The following is an 18,517-nucleotide window of genomic DNA, read 5'->3' as shown; positions in this document are numbered from 1 at the left end:
ACCTTGAAATCTGTCAGTATCCTTGAAAAACAAGAAGATTTTTAGTAATTTTGATTCAAACCGTGATAAGTTAAAAGCAGCCAATTAACGACTTCCCACATGGGAATTTCCCCTTTTTTTTGGGTCAAAGTCAAACTAAAGAAAATAGAGCCTACAATTATTGAGGGTACACATCCAACATCTAGACAGACTAGACTAGAATTATCGACCTTGAAAATCGAGTTGTTTATATATTTGTCATTTTTTTTTTATTAAAAAAAAAAATTCCTCTCTAGCTCGGAAAGCATAATTGTATGGATGTTACTTTCTGGTATAACTACCTACTAGATAATAAATAAATAAATAAAAAGAAGCATAATTACTTTCTGGGATTCAATAAATCAAAAAAGAAAAAGTCTAAAGAATAAAGAAGAATACCATACCATCAATAATAGACATCCAATCAGAAATAAAATCTTCGATGCTTCAATGCATTCATTGAACGTTCATTGCCATAGAAAGTGCAAATTGCTTTTCCAAGGAATTACTTTACAGCCCAAGCAAATTGTACAAGAAAACACGTGTTTTTCCCTATGCCGAAAACCAAAGACGTTGACCATCTCCAATAAACTTGGCTCCTCGCAACACCCAAAATAAGAAGATAAAAAATAACCCTTGAAGTATGTCCACAGTTACTAAATTATAAGGGTAGACAGTAGCAGATCATGCATCAATAACATAAAGATGGGTCACGGGATTATCTTTTCTATATAATAAATCATACAAGTATTGGTTGCTCTTAGGTTGTCATTAGTAGCCAATTTATCACCAATCATGAAAAAGTGATTATAAATCTCACTGATATGAAAACAAAATACAGATACCTTTTTCTTCAAACCAACATTTTTTTTCTCCCTGCGTATCACAGTACATAATGGAAATTGTTGTGGTTTCTTCCAAATACAAATAAGAGTTTAATTACAAGAGAGCAACTCTTCCCTGTACTGTAGTAACACGGTTATGACGCAATCCTATTGTTAGCTTCTACCTGAAAAAACTTGAGAATCTTCAATGTGGTACCCTTTAACCATATCATGGGGAAAATATGGGCAGAGCACAAAACACCACCTTCTGAAACTCTTCCTAAAATAGATCAGAAGTATTGAATCAAGCGTGTAGGGCTGCAACCTTATGTGATAAGCCATCAAGTGCCTCATCATTGGCCTCAGGAATTGCTTCTTCCTGCTGTGAAAAATCCAAAATGAGAAAATCACCGGATAAAATGCAAGCTCAGTGTGTGTGTGTGTGTGTGTGTGTGTGTGTGTGTGATATCAATTTAGAAACAATCCCTCTGTCATGTAAATTTCAGATTACAAAGGTTATTTACTCTTTTTTTAATGACTTCATTTTGTTTTTTTTTAATTATGCTTTGTAGTGTAAGGGGAATATTATAAAGATGCCCATGAATCAAAAGTTGAATCTATTTGGTCTCGAATGGCCTAAGGCAAAGACACATCATTAGAAGCAAGTGAAAACCACAATTACAGTAACAGCCAGAAGAATGCAGTCATCATCAAAGCAAAAATAATGACAATGATTGGTACGTAGCAGCCATATTTAACAGTCATCAACAAAAGAGTCAAATGAAAACATAATTTAATGCCATTTTAAATGTCATTTGAGGAAAAAAGAAATGGTTAGTTTGAAACTTAAGAGATTTCTAGCTGCCCAAACACAATCAGTGAATCATTCTAATATTGGAAATTCCTGCTGCAGAGGTTAATAGGGAGTCGTCATCAACTACCATGCAAGGAAAAATTATATGGACAAACAGGAAATGTTAAGAAAAAAATACTTTAGTTACCTCCAAATCTTTTGTAGGTTTCACTTCAATACACTTAGAACCACTAATACTAGCACTCTTCAACAGGCTACGAGCACTGTAGTTTGGCTTGTTAAATCCATTTTCTGACTCTGAGTTAGCAGTTTCCAAATTATTAGATTGCAGCTCCGTTGGAGAACTCTGGAGACCTGTAGCAACAGCAGCTGCAGTTCGCCCTTCAAATTCACCATTTTGGTCAGCAGTCTCTTCCTTGGGTACATTAACCCGCTCCCTACAAAAACAATGACATTAGAATTTGTAATGTAGAAAAATCACCTAAATAGTTTAATTAAATTTCTTTTTTATTTTTTTATCTTTTGGTAGCTGGAGCTTACTTTGTAGCTCCAAATCTACATTAACTTGTCACAATCTGATCTGAACCAAAATGCATAAAATCTACATTAACTTATCTATATAAATATGTAAAGACAGCAAAGAGAAATTTCAAACCTAGAAACCCTAAAATAGGTCATTTCTTGCCACATGGCTATGCTAGCTCTGCTTTGCACAATTGTATAGTCCTATAATGACTGCACCCTATTGAGCCCTGTGTCCTTTTGTGTTAGAGATTTATTGATTCCAGGATATTATTTAATATTCTCACTAATCTTATTAATTAAATCAAAGATTGTTACTCTCTCTCTCTCTCTCTCTCTCTCTCTTTCTCTCTCTCTATTTTTTTAATATTTTATTGAAAACATTATTTAGTTTAATCTTTGAAATTTTGTGCATGGTTCAATATGAAAATATGATCAAGATATATATAAAAATACCAAGATTTTTGTAATTGGTATTTTGTATCAAGCCTTTATTATATTTCTCCTCCTATTTCTGATCACCTTCTCTATTGTTTATTAGATTAACATTCATATCATAAGTTGGAGTTACAACAACTAAAGCTTTTAATTCAAACAGAACTAATTAGATATTTATCTAAATAGCATGCTTGGTTTTTTACTTTTAACATGGTAATTTAATCTTTGATTCTTTTTCATTAAGATTACCAAATACTTAAGCTTAGTATCATTATATTATAATACTCAAAATAAATAAAGGATTTCAATTCATTTAGATTAGCACATTTTTACCATTGACTTAGGACCATGCTAATTTGTACATTTTAAAAATAAAATAAAATAAGAATAAAAATAAAAAAACACAACTAACAATCATGTAAATAGTAGTTCTTGATCACATGTGAAAGATTGCATTAACTTCATTTGCTTTGTATAGGTATTTGAAGAGGTCAATTTTAAAGTTGGTTATGAAGCAAATTTGTATTGTTAATATCTCCAAGTCAAAATTCAACAATTATGTAGGCAATAATAACAACTAATATATTTTTAAAATGGTGAAAATCACATGCTACAAGCTAGTTTTATATAAAAGTATTCATTTAAGGGTCAGTATGATTTTGGTCCCTTAGATATGAGGTGTCAACATTCCATTAGTCACATAAACGGAAAAATGGACAGAAGATAAAAAATCGTTAAAAATTTGAAGTAACAAAATGAATGTTTTAAGAGGGCTCAAAAAAAAAAACCCCATTTTTGAGGGACCAAAAAAATGCATCTTACCCTATTTTTGGTTTTAAAAGTAAAAGAAATTATATAACCATAAAAAAAATTACAAGGACATAGGGAACAAGTGGAGCATTAATAAAAGAGTTCAATATATATATATTTTTTAAATGGTTTTAAAAGAAAACTGAACAAAACAACACAAAAAATTTGGAGTTATTTAGCCAAAAATGACTGAAATGGGTTTGCCAAAAATGATGGAAGTGGGTGTGTGAGAGAGAGAGAGAGAGCAGTCTTGAAGCTTTAAGAACATCACCAAGTTAAAATTAAGAACAAGCCAACTTTTTCAATTGAGCATGTACCTAGGTAAGGAAGCATGCTGCCTCTGGAGTGGACTGCTTTTTTCTCCTTTACCATAATGCTCCTCAAGATGTGCAAACTGTCGTTTGAATCGATCTACACCACTGAATTGCATAAAGACAGGTTAATGACTAATAATCATAGCATGAAACATATTTAAACATGAAACTTTTTTTAATATAACAAGAATAGCTAACTTGCAAATTAGCATCTATGTACTAATAAATAGTCAAAAGGTGCACAAGTTTGTGAAAGAGTAAGTAGCAGAAAAGAACTCAAAATTTAAAGTTGCATGAATTTTATGTTCCTTTCAATTAGTAGAAAAACAATAACAATAATGCTTTCCAGTACAAAGAAAACAATTAATGTTTGAAGCACCAGTGCCATGACTATAATTGTGGAAGTAAAGGAGGGTAGGTCCCTCCATTGACAGAGGCTGTTCTTCTGTGTCCATATCTTCAAATAGTCACACAAAAGGAACAGGATGGATAATCCCCTTCTTCCCTCCCCACCCAACCCCCCCCCCCCCCCCCAAAAAAAAATAATAATAATAATAAAAAGTCTTCAAAAGACAGTTTTTTGGACTTAAAAAGAGATAGATAATGCTAGATGGGCCAAAAACCCAACAAAATGATTATAAATAAGAGGCCAACCAAACCATTGAATTTTACCTTTTTTGTATATTTGGTTTTCTATGGTTGAAAACCAACGGAACTAAACAGTCAAAAAAAAAAAAAAAAACCAAAAGTGATCTATCAAGTTTAAATAGGCTACAGATTTCAAATAACTACAGTTTAAAAGCATTCCTCATTGAGACTTTTTCCTCTGATTAGGCCATGACTTTGCATAACCTTTAATTTAATCACTCCAAAACATTTCCTTTGAACAAGCTAAGCACATATTCTCATGGTCAAAAAATGCAAATACTGCCATTGGATACACATCAAAAAACGGTTGAAGTAGCAGTCAGTAAATGCTAAGGTTTTCTGGTGATCTGCTCAGGGAATTTGAGTGATTCATAAATGAGGTAGTTCAGATTGATAACCAAAAAAATACCTGTTAAATTAACAATCTAAAAGCTTAAGCTGTTAGGAAATGAGGAATTTAATCATTTAACCATAATTCTAACATTCCCCTTCATGTATGAGCCTAAACTCCCCCTTAATGAGTTGAGCCCATCACGTGAGATTTTTAGTTTTTTAAATGGGAGGTAGAGAAAGACAGAGACAAACTCAGGATTCCCTACTCTGATGCCATGTTAAATTACTGATTCTCCCAAAAGCTTAAACTATTAGGAAATGATGAAATTAATCATTTAACCATAATTCTAACAATACCAATGACTGGTTTTTTGTCTAATTTATGCTTAATGAAGCACAAAGAGGACAATAGTCACAAGGATGTTGCCTATAAATTAAAAGCTCATTAAAGAACATACAAGTGATAACTAAATACTATTAAGTACTAACTAGCTTGCAAAGTTTCTCAAGGCATTTCCATGACCAGCAATTCATCAAGGAACAAAGGGCTGGGACATAAAGGACAAACATAATTATAAAATGTAAATAGGCAAGTCTGAAATTCAGATTTTAATAAAGATACATAGCAAAACAAGACATAATAGAATTGATTAAGATGCATATATTCTAAGGTAATTTGATTGATTAAAATTCTCTCTCCATATGCAACAAAAATTAGCAATGTGCTAGGTAACTTATATGGTTCAAAAAAAAATCATAAAAAGGGGCAAAAATGAAAAGGCATGATAATTGGAAAGAACATAGGAGTCAGCCTATATTTTTACCTAAAGGCATGACCCCAGATTGAGCAGAAACAGAAATCAGAACTCAGCACAGGAACCAAATTACTCCAAGGCATCATGAAGTTGAGTACTTGTACAGCTTTCAAACGATGTATGACAATATATCCCAATTTTTAAATGGGAACCACTAGTTCCACAGTGAATGACTGCAGCTGTTTTTATCACATTAAAGAAAGTAATTTAAAAAATAGAAGACCAAGTTACAATTTTGGTCCCAGCACATTTATCACAGTTTCATTACGTCCCAATACATTCAATTGTGTTAATTTCGTCTTTCAAAATCAAGGTCCCTCAACTATAAATTGTGTTAATTTTGTCCCTCAACTTTCAAAATTAAGTCAAATTCTTCTCTCAACTTTCCAAATCTAGTTAATTTTGTCTTTCAACTTTCATAATTAAGTTGATTTTATCCTTAGAAGTTGACCTGATTAAGGATAAAATTGGCTTGATTTTAAAAGTCGAGAGACAAATTCAAATTTCACACAACTTTATGTATAAGGAAAAAATTGAAATTAGCCCATTGTTGGAGGACCAAAAGTGTAATTTGGCCAAAATAAAGTAAAATTAGAAATCTGTTAGGGCAGAGAAGTCTAGAAAAAAGAACTTATTAGTCTGATGGCAATGGAAAAACTCATTTTCCCAAATAAATGAAGTACAACCAACTGATCATAAGGAAAATACACAATCATCAACACTGGGACAAGAAAGCTAAAGCCAAAAAAGATGAGGCTAAAGAAATAAGTTTCATAAGAATCATAAATTATGGTGGGGCGACCTTCTACGGTTGAAGAAACACGGAAGAGTACCTAAATTTGTTTAACATACACTGAGAGGTGGTAATCACACAAAATACAGGCATAGCAGAGAAATATTTTTACATATTATGAATTAAAAGTGCAGTCATGGAGTCCTAAACTACTATAAAGAAGAATGATTTTTCACTTTATATCATAGATTTGAACAATTAAACGTTTGTAATTTATTAATTCCACATGTGAGGATGTAATTTTAGAACATGACATTTCAGTATGAATTAAAAAAATGCAGCATTGAATTTACATAAGAAAATGAATAAAACAGCTCTCCTATAAGAATAAAAATGAGATCTCAACTCAAAGATAACAGATAATTGCCAACCTTGGGTACATAAAGCTAGTCTGATCTCCACCTCGAAGATACTCCTGCAGCATCTGGGGATGATACTCTAAAATCTGCTTGATTCAATCCTAAGGTTTAGTATATCCATAATGAAAACAAAAGCCATTCTGCTACATAAGCAACAAGCATCAAATTTTAAGGCCATACCTCTCTATAGATTAACTCTCTAACATCGTCTTTTGCCAATTTCCTCCTCTCAAACTCAAACTCAAGTTTTGATATGGGTTGAGTGGATGGTTCACGATCCACATTAGACAAACCTTGAAAGTAAGGATCAGCCAATGCCTATAGGCAAAAGCATAGGGGATATTAAGAGGTAAGATAATCTCAAACATTTAGATAACTAAAATTTCATGCATATTTTATTGGAATCTTTAATTTGGTTATTGTTTGGATTGCTGAATACGAGTCACCTCTTCAGCTGTCGGACGGTCTTTAGGATCAAAAGCAACTAGGCGCTCTAGTAAGCGAAGAGCCAATGGATCTGCATTAGGGAACTTTTGTGTTAAAGGAACTGGTTGTTTTCTCCGCATGCTAGCAAGATACCTTCTTGCCTTTTCATTTCGTATCTGTTAATACCACCGTAAAGTAATCAGTTAAAAGGAGGAGGTGGGGGGAATATATATATATATATATATATATATATATATATATATATAGAAAATCTAGAGAGAAGCCTGGAATTCAGAAACAAGTTAGGGTGAAAGCTAAAAGTTATTTTTCTCTTTTTGGTGGGTTTCTTTTGCTCGTGAGATGTCTAAAGCCATTTGAGTAGAAAAAGCTTTGATGCAATAATTTTCTAGTAGTTGGTTGCACAAAATGTCACTAGGGAATGGTGGTGACTAGCAAATGTTGGTTGCACTGTACATCAAAAAACACAGAAAACGTTTTTAAAAAATTATATGCGCCAAAATAGATGAAGACCCATAAAACATTTTCTCAACGTATATGATTGGATTGTCTTGGATAATGACAAAGCAAAGCAGTCACTAGAAAGAGACAACAAACCCTTGCAATAGATTCAGCAGCAGGAGTGCCAAGCAAATCAGTCATGAGATCTAATTGGTGCACCACATTTTTTCCAGGAAACAATGGTTTTCCTGTAAGCATTTCTGCAAATATGCATCCTATACTCCAAATATCGATTGCAGGGGTGTACTGCAAAAAGAAAGAAAAAAAGGTGAAACTAAACATATAGTTCAATAATCACAATTCAATACAAGTTTTAACAAGTAAAACGCATTAAAACTCACATAGTAAACTTCTCATTTCTCATGCTGCAAAAGGGCAAAAAAAAAAAAAAAAAATAGAATGTATGTTGAATGGAACAGCAATAATAACCTAACAGTCACAAATTTTCAAGAGTAAATGTAGTCCAGGATGAACAGTAAAGTACAATTCTTTTAATACTGGATGACTAAACACATGATCACTGGCAGACTAGCATCCGTTTATTCAAGGTGTGTCCAGAACCAATGCAGAATTTTGGGTCAAGTCCCAAACAGAGACAGTATGTAAGCATGCTCACTTTTTGACAGCCCATCATCAGTGAAGTGTGTACAAAATAAACCCATTGATCATTCCTAGCAATCACAAGGTTGGGCCAGAGTAGCACATACTAGAATATATAACGAATCAAAAACTATTAATGAATAAAGAATCTTATCAAAGTTTAATAACATTAAAAAAGTTTAGGAGACCACTAATTTGAGAAACTAATGACAATGGAACTTAAGCAATTTTTTGAATGCATCAGAACTCAGGGAAAAAAGTCAACTTGGAAAATTTTAGCCCTATGTTGCCAGTGTGCAAACTAACTACAGCAGATATTCAACGTCGAAGTAGGTGAATCCGCCAAAAGTATGATGAAATTGAAAAGGGACCAAAAGATATGAAGTATTCACTATTCACCAAAGAATGCTACAAACTACAGTTATAAAGAGGAAACTTTTTATTTAATAAGGTAATTTTCACTTTGTATTTAGAAGATACCTGCCATCATCCATGTCATGGACCAAAAATATGAATGGCAATCAGCAAAAGGACAGCTTCATTAAGTATTAGACATTGAAAAATTTTCTCTTCCATTATTTAACAAAAAGAAAGAAAAAGAAAGCTTTGCTAGTAGTGTAAAGACACGGACAACAAGCTTAGCTTAGGGTTAAAACCTACCTTCCTAAAAGTTCACAACCAATATCTTGTACAATTAAAAACAGGTGTGCAAGAAATCTGTACTAAGTGAAGTGATGTGTTACTTTCTGAAGTTGGTGATATTCAAGTTATAATCATAAAATGACTAAAAAATTATTTAGATTATCACATAAGAATAACACCAGCCATAAAACAGCTCACTGTCACTCAGGAAATATGTTAAAAATAGCACATAAAAAAGAGAAAAAAATAAGAGAGGGGGGGGGGGGGGGGGCACCTATGCAAAATAACCAGTAATCAGCTCAGAAAAATCATGTTTCAGGAACTGGCAGTAGGATAATTAAACAAAATAGAGTTTGCTTACTTTCGAGAAAAAAGAGCCACAGAGTTCAGGAGCACGATACCATCGAGTTGCAACATAGTCCTTCAATAGCAGTTAACAAGTTAGAAACTGGAGGTTCAGATGTCAGGAGCTAGAAATAAAATAAAATACAAAATAAAATTTTTCACTATAATTTTAAAAAGCAGATCTAGAAAGAAATACAGTGAACTGCTATGGTATGCATGACAGAACAACTTACAGTCCAGAAAATTGCTGATGGGGCATCATTGAAAGATACACGAGCAAGCCCAAAATCACATATCTTTAATTTGCAGTCAGCATTAGCAAGAATATTTTTTGGCTTTAAATCTCTATGAAATACATTTGCTGCAAATAACTCAGGGAAATTAATTAATTATCCTCAGAGCCATAAAAGCCAAAGAAATTGCTGGAAAAGCACCAACCTGTATGTATATACTTCAGACCACGAAGAAGCTGGTATAAGAAAAACTGATAATGCTCAGGAGTAAGATCATCATTAGCTTTAATTACTTGGTGAAGATCAGATTCCATCAACTCAAAAACGACATAGATATCTCTAAATTCCCGCCGTGAAGGAGGAAGCATAATATGTTTTATTTCTACAATATCTGGATGACGAAGCAATCGAAGGAGCTTAATTTCTCTCAGAATCCTTGTGGCATCAGAAACATGTTCAAAAACATCATTAATTTTCTTAATTGCAACCCTTTCTCCAGTATGGCTGTCAATTGCAGAACCGACAACACCATAACTTCCCTTCCCGATAACTTCTTGAACTTGGTATCGGCTTGCCTCTCCATACTCTGTGAAGAATTCTGTTTCTAACCCACCCTGTACAAGGAATACCAGGCATTATTTATGAACAAGTAAATGAAAACCCGGTACCCAAAAAACAAAACTAAGTGAAGAATATGACTTTTTTGTGTCATTGATGCAGCAACAAATAATTAATTCAAGATAGAGACACAACACAAGTAGGGGACAGGAACCAATGGTATAAACACCTATTCTTAAAGAACTAGATCCAATAAATAAATGTTCAACTTAACTACTATGAGACTAATGCCTGTTTCTTAGGTGTGTGGATAACATTATTAGAAACTTAACTGTTGTGCAAGGAGCTTTTACATCTCTGCATGACTAATAACATTTCTAGGAAGCTGATGGGGTAGCAGTCCAAGTAACATAACAATTCCTATAATCCTCAGAGAAGAAACCCAGCTTATTTTCTGGCCATTGGGAGGCCAGTTTGCATAAGAACTTTCCTTTTTTCTACATGTGTCATACATTGTAAATGCATCAACAACATAGAAGCCAACAATCATGAGGATAAATATATATTCCAATACCATGGATGTCCATGCTGTGCAAAAAAAAATTACTCATTATTGAAAAAGAATGATTTTTTTTTTTTTTTATCCCCAGAAAGAGCAAAATATCGGCCTCCTTGGTAGGAGACAAGAAATAGCTCCACATCTTCAATACCACAAACTTAACAAGTAAACCACTTTTTATCAACTTAGCAAAAATCAATAAATATATCATACATACTGTCAACTCAATATAACTAAAGAAAACCAAGGGAAAATTGTTAAAACAAGAAATGCAAAGGATATTATGTAGATACATATCGAAGCCAACCAGATTCTTTGTTACATTCATAAGTTACACACACATCAACACCTAGTATATCTTAAACTCACAACCTTATATTCCATATTATGGGAGGAGGAAACACCGTTTGAACTAGAGCGCATTGGTGCCCAACAAGATTTCATCAATAATTTCAACTTAAAAACTTACAAACAAGAGATTCAAGAGGACTATAATTCCCACAAAATGCCAATGATTAGAAGGCTGCAAAAAAAAAAAAACAATCTAAATATAGAAATGGCTACACTAGATGGCACTATGTCAGACCACAATTTCTAAACAATTCAAGAAAGTCAAGAAACAGCCAAGAGCCTTGTAGTTCAGTGGCATTACCTGCTCTATTTAACAAGGAGAACCAACATTCAAATTCCCCAACACCATTGTTGTAACTATCGACTTATCGAACCAACAAAACAGAATCAGACAGTGCAGAGGTAACCCAACCAATGCACGACGCACTACTTGTCCAAGAATCACATTCTTCCAAAATGCATTGCCAAGAGATCAAAGGTGAACAGTACACCATTAATTAAAAAACACAAAATTCAGTAATAAGTCAAATAGACAATGATCAACTAGGCAAAGCTTCTAACCCTCAGGTCCTACATTATCATTTCTCAAAATTCAAAACTTGAATTGATTCAGTTTTCTTCTACATTTTCCCAGCAAACAAACAGAACCTAAGAAAAACAACAACATTTAAAAACTAATAAAAATGCATCCTAAAAAAATAATACTAACAAATTGATAAAGATTAAAGCGAAAAAAAAAAAAAAATACTAGCAAAACATAAAATTAGATCTCAGGAAAAAGAGAAAAAACACAAAAACCAAAAACAGAGAAGCAGATCTCTAAAAAAAGAGAGAGAGAGAGAGAGAGAAAGGACCTTTTTGTTTGAATCCATGTTGATGTTGGTAGATTTGAAATTGGACCAATTTGGAACTTTAATAAGCTTCAATCCCTCTATGCCTTGTTCTTGTTCTTGGTGTTGTTGTTTTAGTTGCTCCCTCTTGCTCTTACAAATTATGGACGATTGGGCGCGAACTTCGCTAACACAAGAGACGTGGCCAACACCACTTTCATTATTATTATTATTATTTTTATTGTGCTGCTTCTTCTTCTTATTATTATTGCTGTTTTTGTTGTTGTTGTTATGAGAAGAAGTTATATTATTGTTGTGATCAGCAATAATAATATTGGTTGTATTATTATTATTATTATTATTATTACTACTAGAAGAAGAGCGACGTTGAAACCAGCGACGAAGCACATCCACGAGTGCTCCACCTCCACTCCCCATATACACTCCTCTTCGATTTTGATTCAAACTCACCAGATTTCTCGTTCAGCATTGCCCGTTCTTCTCTTCGTAATTTTCGCTGCTCTCTCTCTCTCTCTCTCTTCAAACAACTCCTGTTTTCTTGTGTTCCGCCTCTTTTTTCTCTCTGTGCTGTGCCAATGGAAATAGAGAGAGACCAGAAGAGAAGAGAAGAGAAGTTAGGTTGCTTTGCTTTGTTGGTTTCGGGAGATGGGCCGTGAATGATGCACATTAACTGCAATTATGGCTTTCTTTTATTTGTTTTGTAAACCCCAAACGTGAGGTCAGGTTTTTGTGACTAATGTGGGTTTTTTTTTTTATTTTGGTGCCAATCTTGTATCAGATTCGATCAATTATGACTTTACACATGTTACTATCTATCCATCCCCCCCTACCTTATTCTTGGGAGGTGTTGAATTTGAATTATTGTTCATTGTTTAAGTAAACAAACTATTACTTACCTATCTCCCACCCCCACCTATATATATATATATATATATAAGTGCAATTATTTGTTTGTTAATAAGGGAAAAAATTGAGACTAAAAGAGGGAGGGATAGACACCTAGCATGTGGGTTTTACTTTACTCTAATTTATTTATCTGTCACTGTCACTTCCTACTTTAATAAGTCTCAATCCTTTTGGTTATTCTTTACCTATTTTCTTTATGGGTCCTATAAATGTACATCTTTAAGGAATACATGAATCACTTATTTTAGAAATTTCTTTTTATGAAAAAATTGAAATAGCTATAAAAAAAAAGTTAACCATTTTTTTCTTTTTTCATAAAAATTTTCTTAAATAATTTATTAATATATGTTCTAAAAATATATATTAGTAAAATTCTTTCTTTATTCCATCCCTTTAACCTAACTCAACATTCAATCTACACTTGCACACCACCTCTTTGCTAATTTGTCTCATAACCTTTTGACATGTCTCACTCCTGGCCAAGAGACTATGATAGACTTGGAATTGTTAAGGAGTTAATTAAGCCTCAATAATAATAATAATGATAATAAGGGCTTTAAAAGCAGTCTTAGCACAACCTAGAATTCTTCTCTCCATTCTATGGTTCTATCCAAAACAAAAGCTAAACAAGATTAAAAATCTATCAAGAAGGCTAGGGTAATATAAATAATGTATTACTCCATATAGTGATGGAACCGGGGACATCTGTGTCATGCGGGGAATAGGAGTTGATGTTAGAAGTAGTTGTTTTTAGCTAACAAGTGGTTAATTACTCCACGTATAATTTGGGTTGTAAGAATGAAAAATGGTTATGGTTAGGGTTTATAGTTGTGAGTTGGAAGTAGTTTTTGGCTAACCAATAGTTAATTTCTCCACGTATACATTTGGATTGTAAGAATGAAAAATGGTTATGGATAAGGTTTATAGTTGTGAGTTGTCATATCCATTCCAAATGAAAAGTATTACGTACTTACATCCACGGTACTTTCACAACATGGTTAATTACTCCGTGTATACATTTGGGTTGTAAAAATGAAAAATGTTTATGGATAGGGTTTATAGTTATGAGTTGTCATATCCATTCCAAATGAGAAGTATTACATACTTACGTCCACAATACTTTCACAGCATGGTTAATTACTCCGCGTATACATTTGGGTTGTAAGAATGAAAAATGGTTATGTATAGGGTTTATAGTTGTGAGTTGTCATATCCATTCCAAATGAGAAGTATTATGTACTTACGTCCATAGTACTTTCACAACAAATCATAGGTGATAAATTGTTATTAATTATAATTTGAACTCATAAATGAAATTATTTTTTTGCCTACCAATAATAACCAATAACAACTTACCACTTAGAATTTGTTGTGAAAATATTGTGGACATAACATTTATGATTCTAAATACATTTGATGTGGGATATCTCAAGAGCGTTTCTAAGATCACAAACTATTTCACAACTTTTTCTCCACAACTCTAATGTGACAGACTGTGGATAAATTGCCTACTATTTATAGATGAAATTGTGGTCTATAGGTTGTATGGGGGACTTCAATAGCATGTTGAATTAAGATAATAAATCAAAGCACAAAAGTAATATCAACCTCTAGAGTTGAGCTATGTATAAAGTCTATAGACAATATAGACATTCTATTTTACCATATTGAAATATCCATTTTGTGCAGAATATGGTTAACGCTATTTTTTTTTTTTATGTAAAATATTTTTCAGAAAATGTTTTTCAATTTTCAGGTGTTTTTTGTAGGTAAAATATAGTTAAACTTGTAAAATATTTTTTCGTTGTTATCAAATCCTTTATAAAATTTTGTAAAATGTTTTATCTTTCAAAAATTGGTAAAACATTTTCCAAAAAAACACAAAGTGGCTTCCCCTCTCCTATCTAATCATTGGGTCATTGGTACAGTAGCCAGAGACTCCGCTGCAATGATCAGTGTGGGCGGTCCAATGGCTGGAGACTCCACTCCGACATTCAATAAGGCAGTCCAATGGCCAAAGACTCTGCTCCAAAGACTGATGTCATCGATCAGTGTCTAATGACTCAACTCCGATTACCAATGTCGATGGCCGGAGACTACGCTCCACAATCAATGCTGGTGATCTGGCAACAGGAGACGCCTCACTGACAACTGATGCGATGCTCTAGCGGCCAAATACACCATGCCACGACTAATGCCAGAAGTCTAGTAACTAAATATGACATTTTGTCGACCAGTGCTAGCGATCCAATCACTGGAGATACTGCTCCAACGATGATTAATTGTCAGTAATTCGGTCGCTGGAGCCACCACTCTTATTGCCAGTTCTAGTAGTCCGATCATCGAACCTTCGACACCAATGGCTTCAATGTTGAACCATCGGTTTTGGTGGTTTGTTTGAAAAATTTTACTTGTCATACCAAATACTTGAAAATATTTTACATTTAAATTTTTTAATATTTTAAAATAATTTACTTCAAAATAAACTGAAAGTAAAGGGCAAAAAAATCATCATTTTATATGAATGCAAAATTTCATATTTGGCATTGGGTAAAAAACCACATTATAATGAGTCAATATAGTATTTAAGGGCCAAACGGTATTTTAAGAATAAAATTAAGGTTTTTGAACCATTCATGTGAAAAAACAAATTTTCATATTTGGCATTGGGTAGAATACCACATTATAATGAGTCATTATAGTATTTAAGGGCCAAATAGTCTTTCACTGATTAGATAATTTAGAAGGTCTCTTAATTAGAAAAAACTAATTCATCGTAATAAAAAAAAAAACCATGGAATTTATCCTTAAAAACTGCCAAAAATTAGAGTAAAACTTAAATAAATTTATTCAAATTAAAATTTTTTTTTTTTTTAAAAAAAAAAAACAATAACAGCAACAACCATGAAAAGTGGAAAATTATGGTCGGAAATAGCAAAGTGTGGATCCTAGCACATTGAGTGCCAATTTGTCAAAATATGGATCATATCGTGAATCGATTTTAGATTTTTTTTTGTATTGTGTATCTTATCATATCGTATTATGTATCGTAAGATACTCAAACACTTAATAAAATTTATACAAATATATATATATATATATGGTATATTCATTATAAATTCGAAGTATATTCAACTAATGACTAATTTACTATCATTTGTAATAATATTTAACAAACTAACTAAATAGATCATGTGTTTATAATATATATTTTCAAACTGATTAAACTCAATAGTTATAATACATGACAAATAATCCAAAATAATAATTTATTTCCATTATATTCACTATCTTTCCTAATCAACTTCATCTAAATCAGTGTTACCATCATGTTCATCATTTTGCAAATTTATTTCTTTATTGAAATTTTCTTTATCATCATCAACATTTACTATCTCTTCTTGTTCTTTTATTTTAATTTCTTCTTGGAATTCTTGCTTCTGAGACTTATAACAATAGTGATAAAAAATTTATATTGTTAATTAATACCTTATTCATAGTATTAGGCCTGTCCACGAGTCGGTCTAGGTCAAGTTTGTGCCCAACCCAGAACCGACCCGACCAGATCAGATGGTCGGAATTTCAATCCGCCGTCGACTGATATGGTTGATTGAATCAGGCGGATCAGACGTTCAACGGAGGGCGGTGGGTTCGGTTAGAGTTGGAGATCTGAAAATCAGCCAAAATCCTGGGCTTTAACGACGAAATTGGCGAAATTTTGGTGATATTTTCGCCTGATTTTCTTCGAATTTGTCAAAATCTCATCAAGTTCGGCTGATCTTGCCAAATTCGGTGAAGATTCAATGGATCTAGCTGAGAACTCTCCGGAAATGGTTGAGATCTTGTCAGATCTAAAAAACTTCACCGAGAAATGCTGAGTTCTCGGTTCGGTCGAGTATCTTCGGGTTCTGGAGGCCGAGATCCACTGTCGATCGTCACCAGTGTTGGGTCGGCCAGTCGTCGGGTCGGATTGGACAAGTTTGGGTGGGTGGGTTAGGTCATGGTTTTGTTGGACACCCCTACATAGTATAGAAAAAAAAATTTGCAAATATGAAAGTGAAGTGTAAGTGTATAGTCCAAATTTGCAAACTCTCATTTTAAAGCATATGTCTATGTATCATACAATACAATACAATTTTACAATTTATACAATATGCACTATTGTATCGTACGATTTATAAGCAGCTATGATATGCCCTTATGATATGGATCTTTTTGTACATTATTGTGTATCATACGATACTAACAACTATGCCAATTGATATTTTGTTGTCAAATTTATCAACTTTTGTTTATTGTCCAATATTTCTTGAGGGTTTTATTTTCTAGCATTTTTTAGAATTAAAAATTTCATCACTTAGATAAAAGCTCTCGAAGCTCATAGAGTTCCCAATAATTTTCTCTATAAATAAGAGAATCAATTAAAAGAGAAGGATTATAGCCAACAAATCAAAACTCTACCAAAATTATAAATATATCATCAAAAACACCCAAAGAACCACAAAATTCTTTAAGCATCTTCTTTTCAACTTATTATCGAGCTCAAATGATTTTTAAAAGGAATTGTTCATAATTAATCAAAATGATAAAAATTAATCAACCCAATATCATCAAACATATGCAAAATTGTATTCATGTGATCATGGGAAAATACAAGCACGTTAGGGTTTGCAAAAATTAGATTGTTCATCATTTGAGCATATGATTTTTTTGAAAATCATTTGAGCATATTCAAAACCCTAATTTAAACTACATGGTCATTATTTGGCTCATCCTTATCATTAACAAACATCAAGTTGTTGTAGGAAATTAATAACAATGAAGAAAATTAATTATAGTAAATCTAAATGCAGTAGGTTTAAATGTTGTACATTAACACTGTGTTTGGATGGGGTGATTATTGGAGAGATGGAAAATGGGTGAGAGAAAAGTAAGAAGAAAACTGCATTTAAGGATGTTTGGTTTAAAAGAGAAGAATAAGGTAATTTTGGTAAGGCCCAGGATTTTTTTCCATGGGCCCACCGAAAAATGATAACTCCAAATCGGGGAAAAAAGGGGAACAATTGCTTTAGACAAAAACGTGTTCACCCCAACGTTCCTTTTTTGGGTTTGTTTGTTTTTTTCATGATGACCTATGTTCCTTTTCGTTATTTGTTTTTGTCATTTGCTTCTTTTTGTTTTTAGTTTTTTTCTTCTTATGTTACTTCTCATTCTTTTTTTTCCATCCGATGTTTGTTTTTCCATCTAATTTGGGTTTTTGTGCTTTTTTTTTTAAAAAAAAAAAATTAATGAAATGTTCATCCATACACAATTTTTTAATATTATTATAATGTGTTATTTTTTTAATCTAATAGGGACATGAGAGTAAATTTATACAAACCACATTTTCTATCTTCTCGTTTTTCTTCTTAACCAAACAAAAGAGTTTTTTTTTTTTTTTTAATCTAATAGGGGCATTAGAGTAAATTACTCATAATCGCATGTAGCTAATCCTAATTTCAAGAATGTATTTTGGTTTGTTGAAACTTGAGTGGCTTGATCTTGTGATATGCTTGTCAATTTTTGCACCCAAGATATTGCCTTTTTTTTTTTTTTCTTTTTCTATTAATCTCTTACTTTTTTAATGATCAAAATGATAATATTATCCTTACATTGTAAATTATCCTTACCTTTTTTTTATATATATAAAATGATAGTTGCAAAATGGGATGTTTACACACCACCTTATAGCCCCATCAACCCAACACACTGACTTCAAACATTAGAAGTTTTTTTTTTTTTTTTAGATATTTATAATATATTGCTAACCTCGTTGTTCAAACCATTTCCCGCCAAACCC

The 18,517-nt window shown here is 32.6% G+C and overlaps 1 protein-coding gene across 2 annotated transcripts; it reads right to left on the bottom strand.

Annotated features, from left to right (window-relative positions):
• Window positions 1-715: 715 nt before the first annotated feature.
• LOC126701488 (mitogen-activated protein kinase 9-like) lies at window positions 716-12,488 on the bottom strand. Of its 2 annotated transcripts, none has more exons than XM_050399613.1 (11): window positions 11,776-12,488; window positions 9,659-10,067; window positions 9,454-9,581; window positions 9,237-9,296; window positions 7,730-7,879; window positions 7,135-7,290; window positions 6,869-7,006; window positions 6,701-6,774; window positions 3,744-3,845; window positions 1,844-2,093; window positions 716-1,224 (listed from the first exon to the last, which is right to left on the bottom strand). In XM_050399613.1, exons 1-11 carry the CDS (start codon window positions 12,187-12,189, stop codon window positions 1,147-1,149), a joined length of 1,959 nt encoding a protein of 652 aa, XP_050255570.1. In that variant the 5' UTR covers window positions 12,190-12,488; the 3' UTR covers window positions 716-1,146. The 2 variants fall into 2 exon arrangements, with proteins under 2 accessions (XP_050255570.1, XP_050255571.1); XM_050399614.1 differs by having other exon boundaries at window positions 716-1,221; window positions 11,776-12,484.
• Between the last annotated feature and the right edge of the window lie 6,029 nt (window positions 12,489-18,517).

The sequence above is a fragment of the Quercus robur genome, chromosome 10, assembly GCF_932294415.1.
Source record: "Quercus robur chromosome 10, dhQueRobu3.1, whole genome shotgun sequence".
NCBI classification, from domain to species: Eukaryota; Viridiplantae; Streptophyta; class Magnoliopsida; order Fagales; family Fagaceae; genus Quercus; species Quercus robur.
Note: the sequence above shows the minus strand (reverse complement) of the source record. Positions and strands in the feature narration are given on the sequence as shown.

Bases quoted from the DNA above. Each gene is read 5' to 3' on its own strand.
- LOC126701488 (XM_050399613.1), bottom strand. From the start codon at position 12,189: ATGGGGAGTGGAGGTGGAGCACTCGTGGATGTGCTTCGTCGCTGGTTT. The intron at 10,068-11,775 runs GTCCTTTCTCTC...TTCCTTGTACAG, and splicing joins ACATGGATTCAAACAAAAAG to GGTGGGTTAGAAACAGAATT. The intron at 3,846-6,700 runs GTTGGCAATTAT...TATGCAATTCAG, and splicing joins ACTAGCTTTATGTACCCAAG to TGGTGTAGATCGATTCAAAC.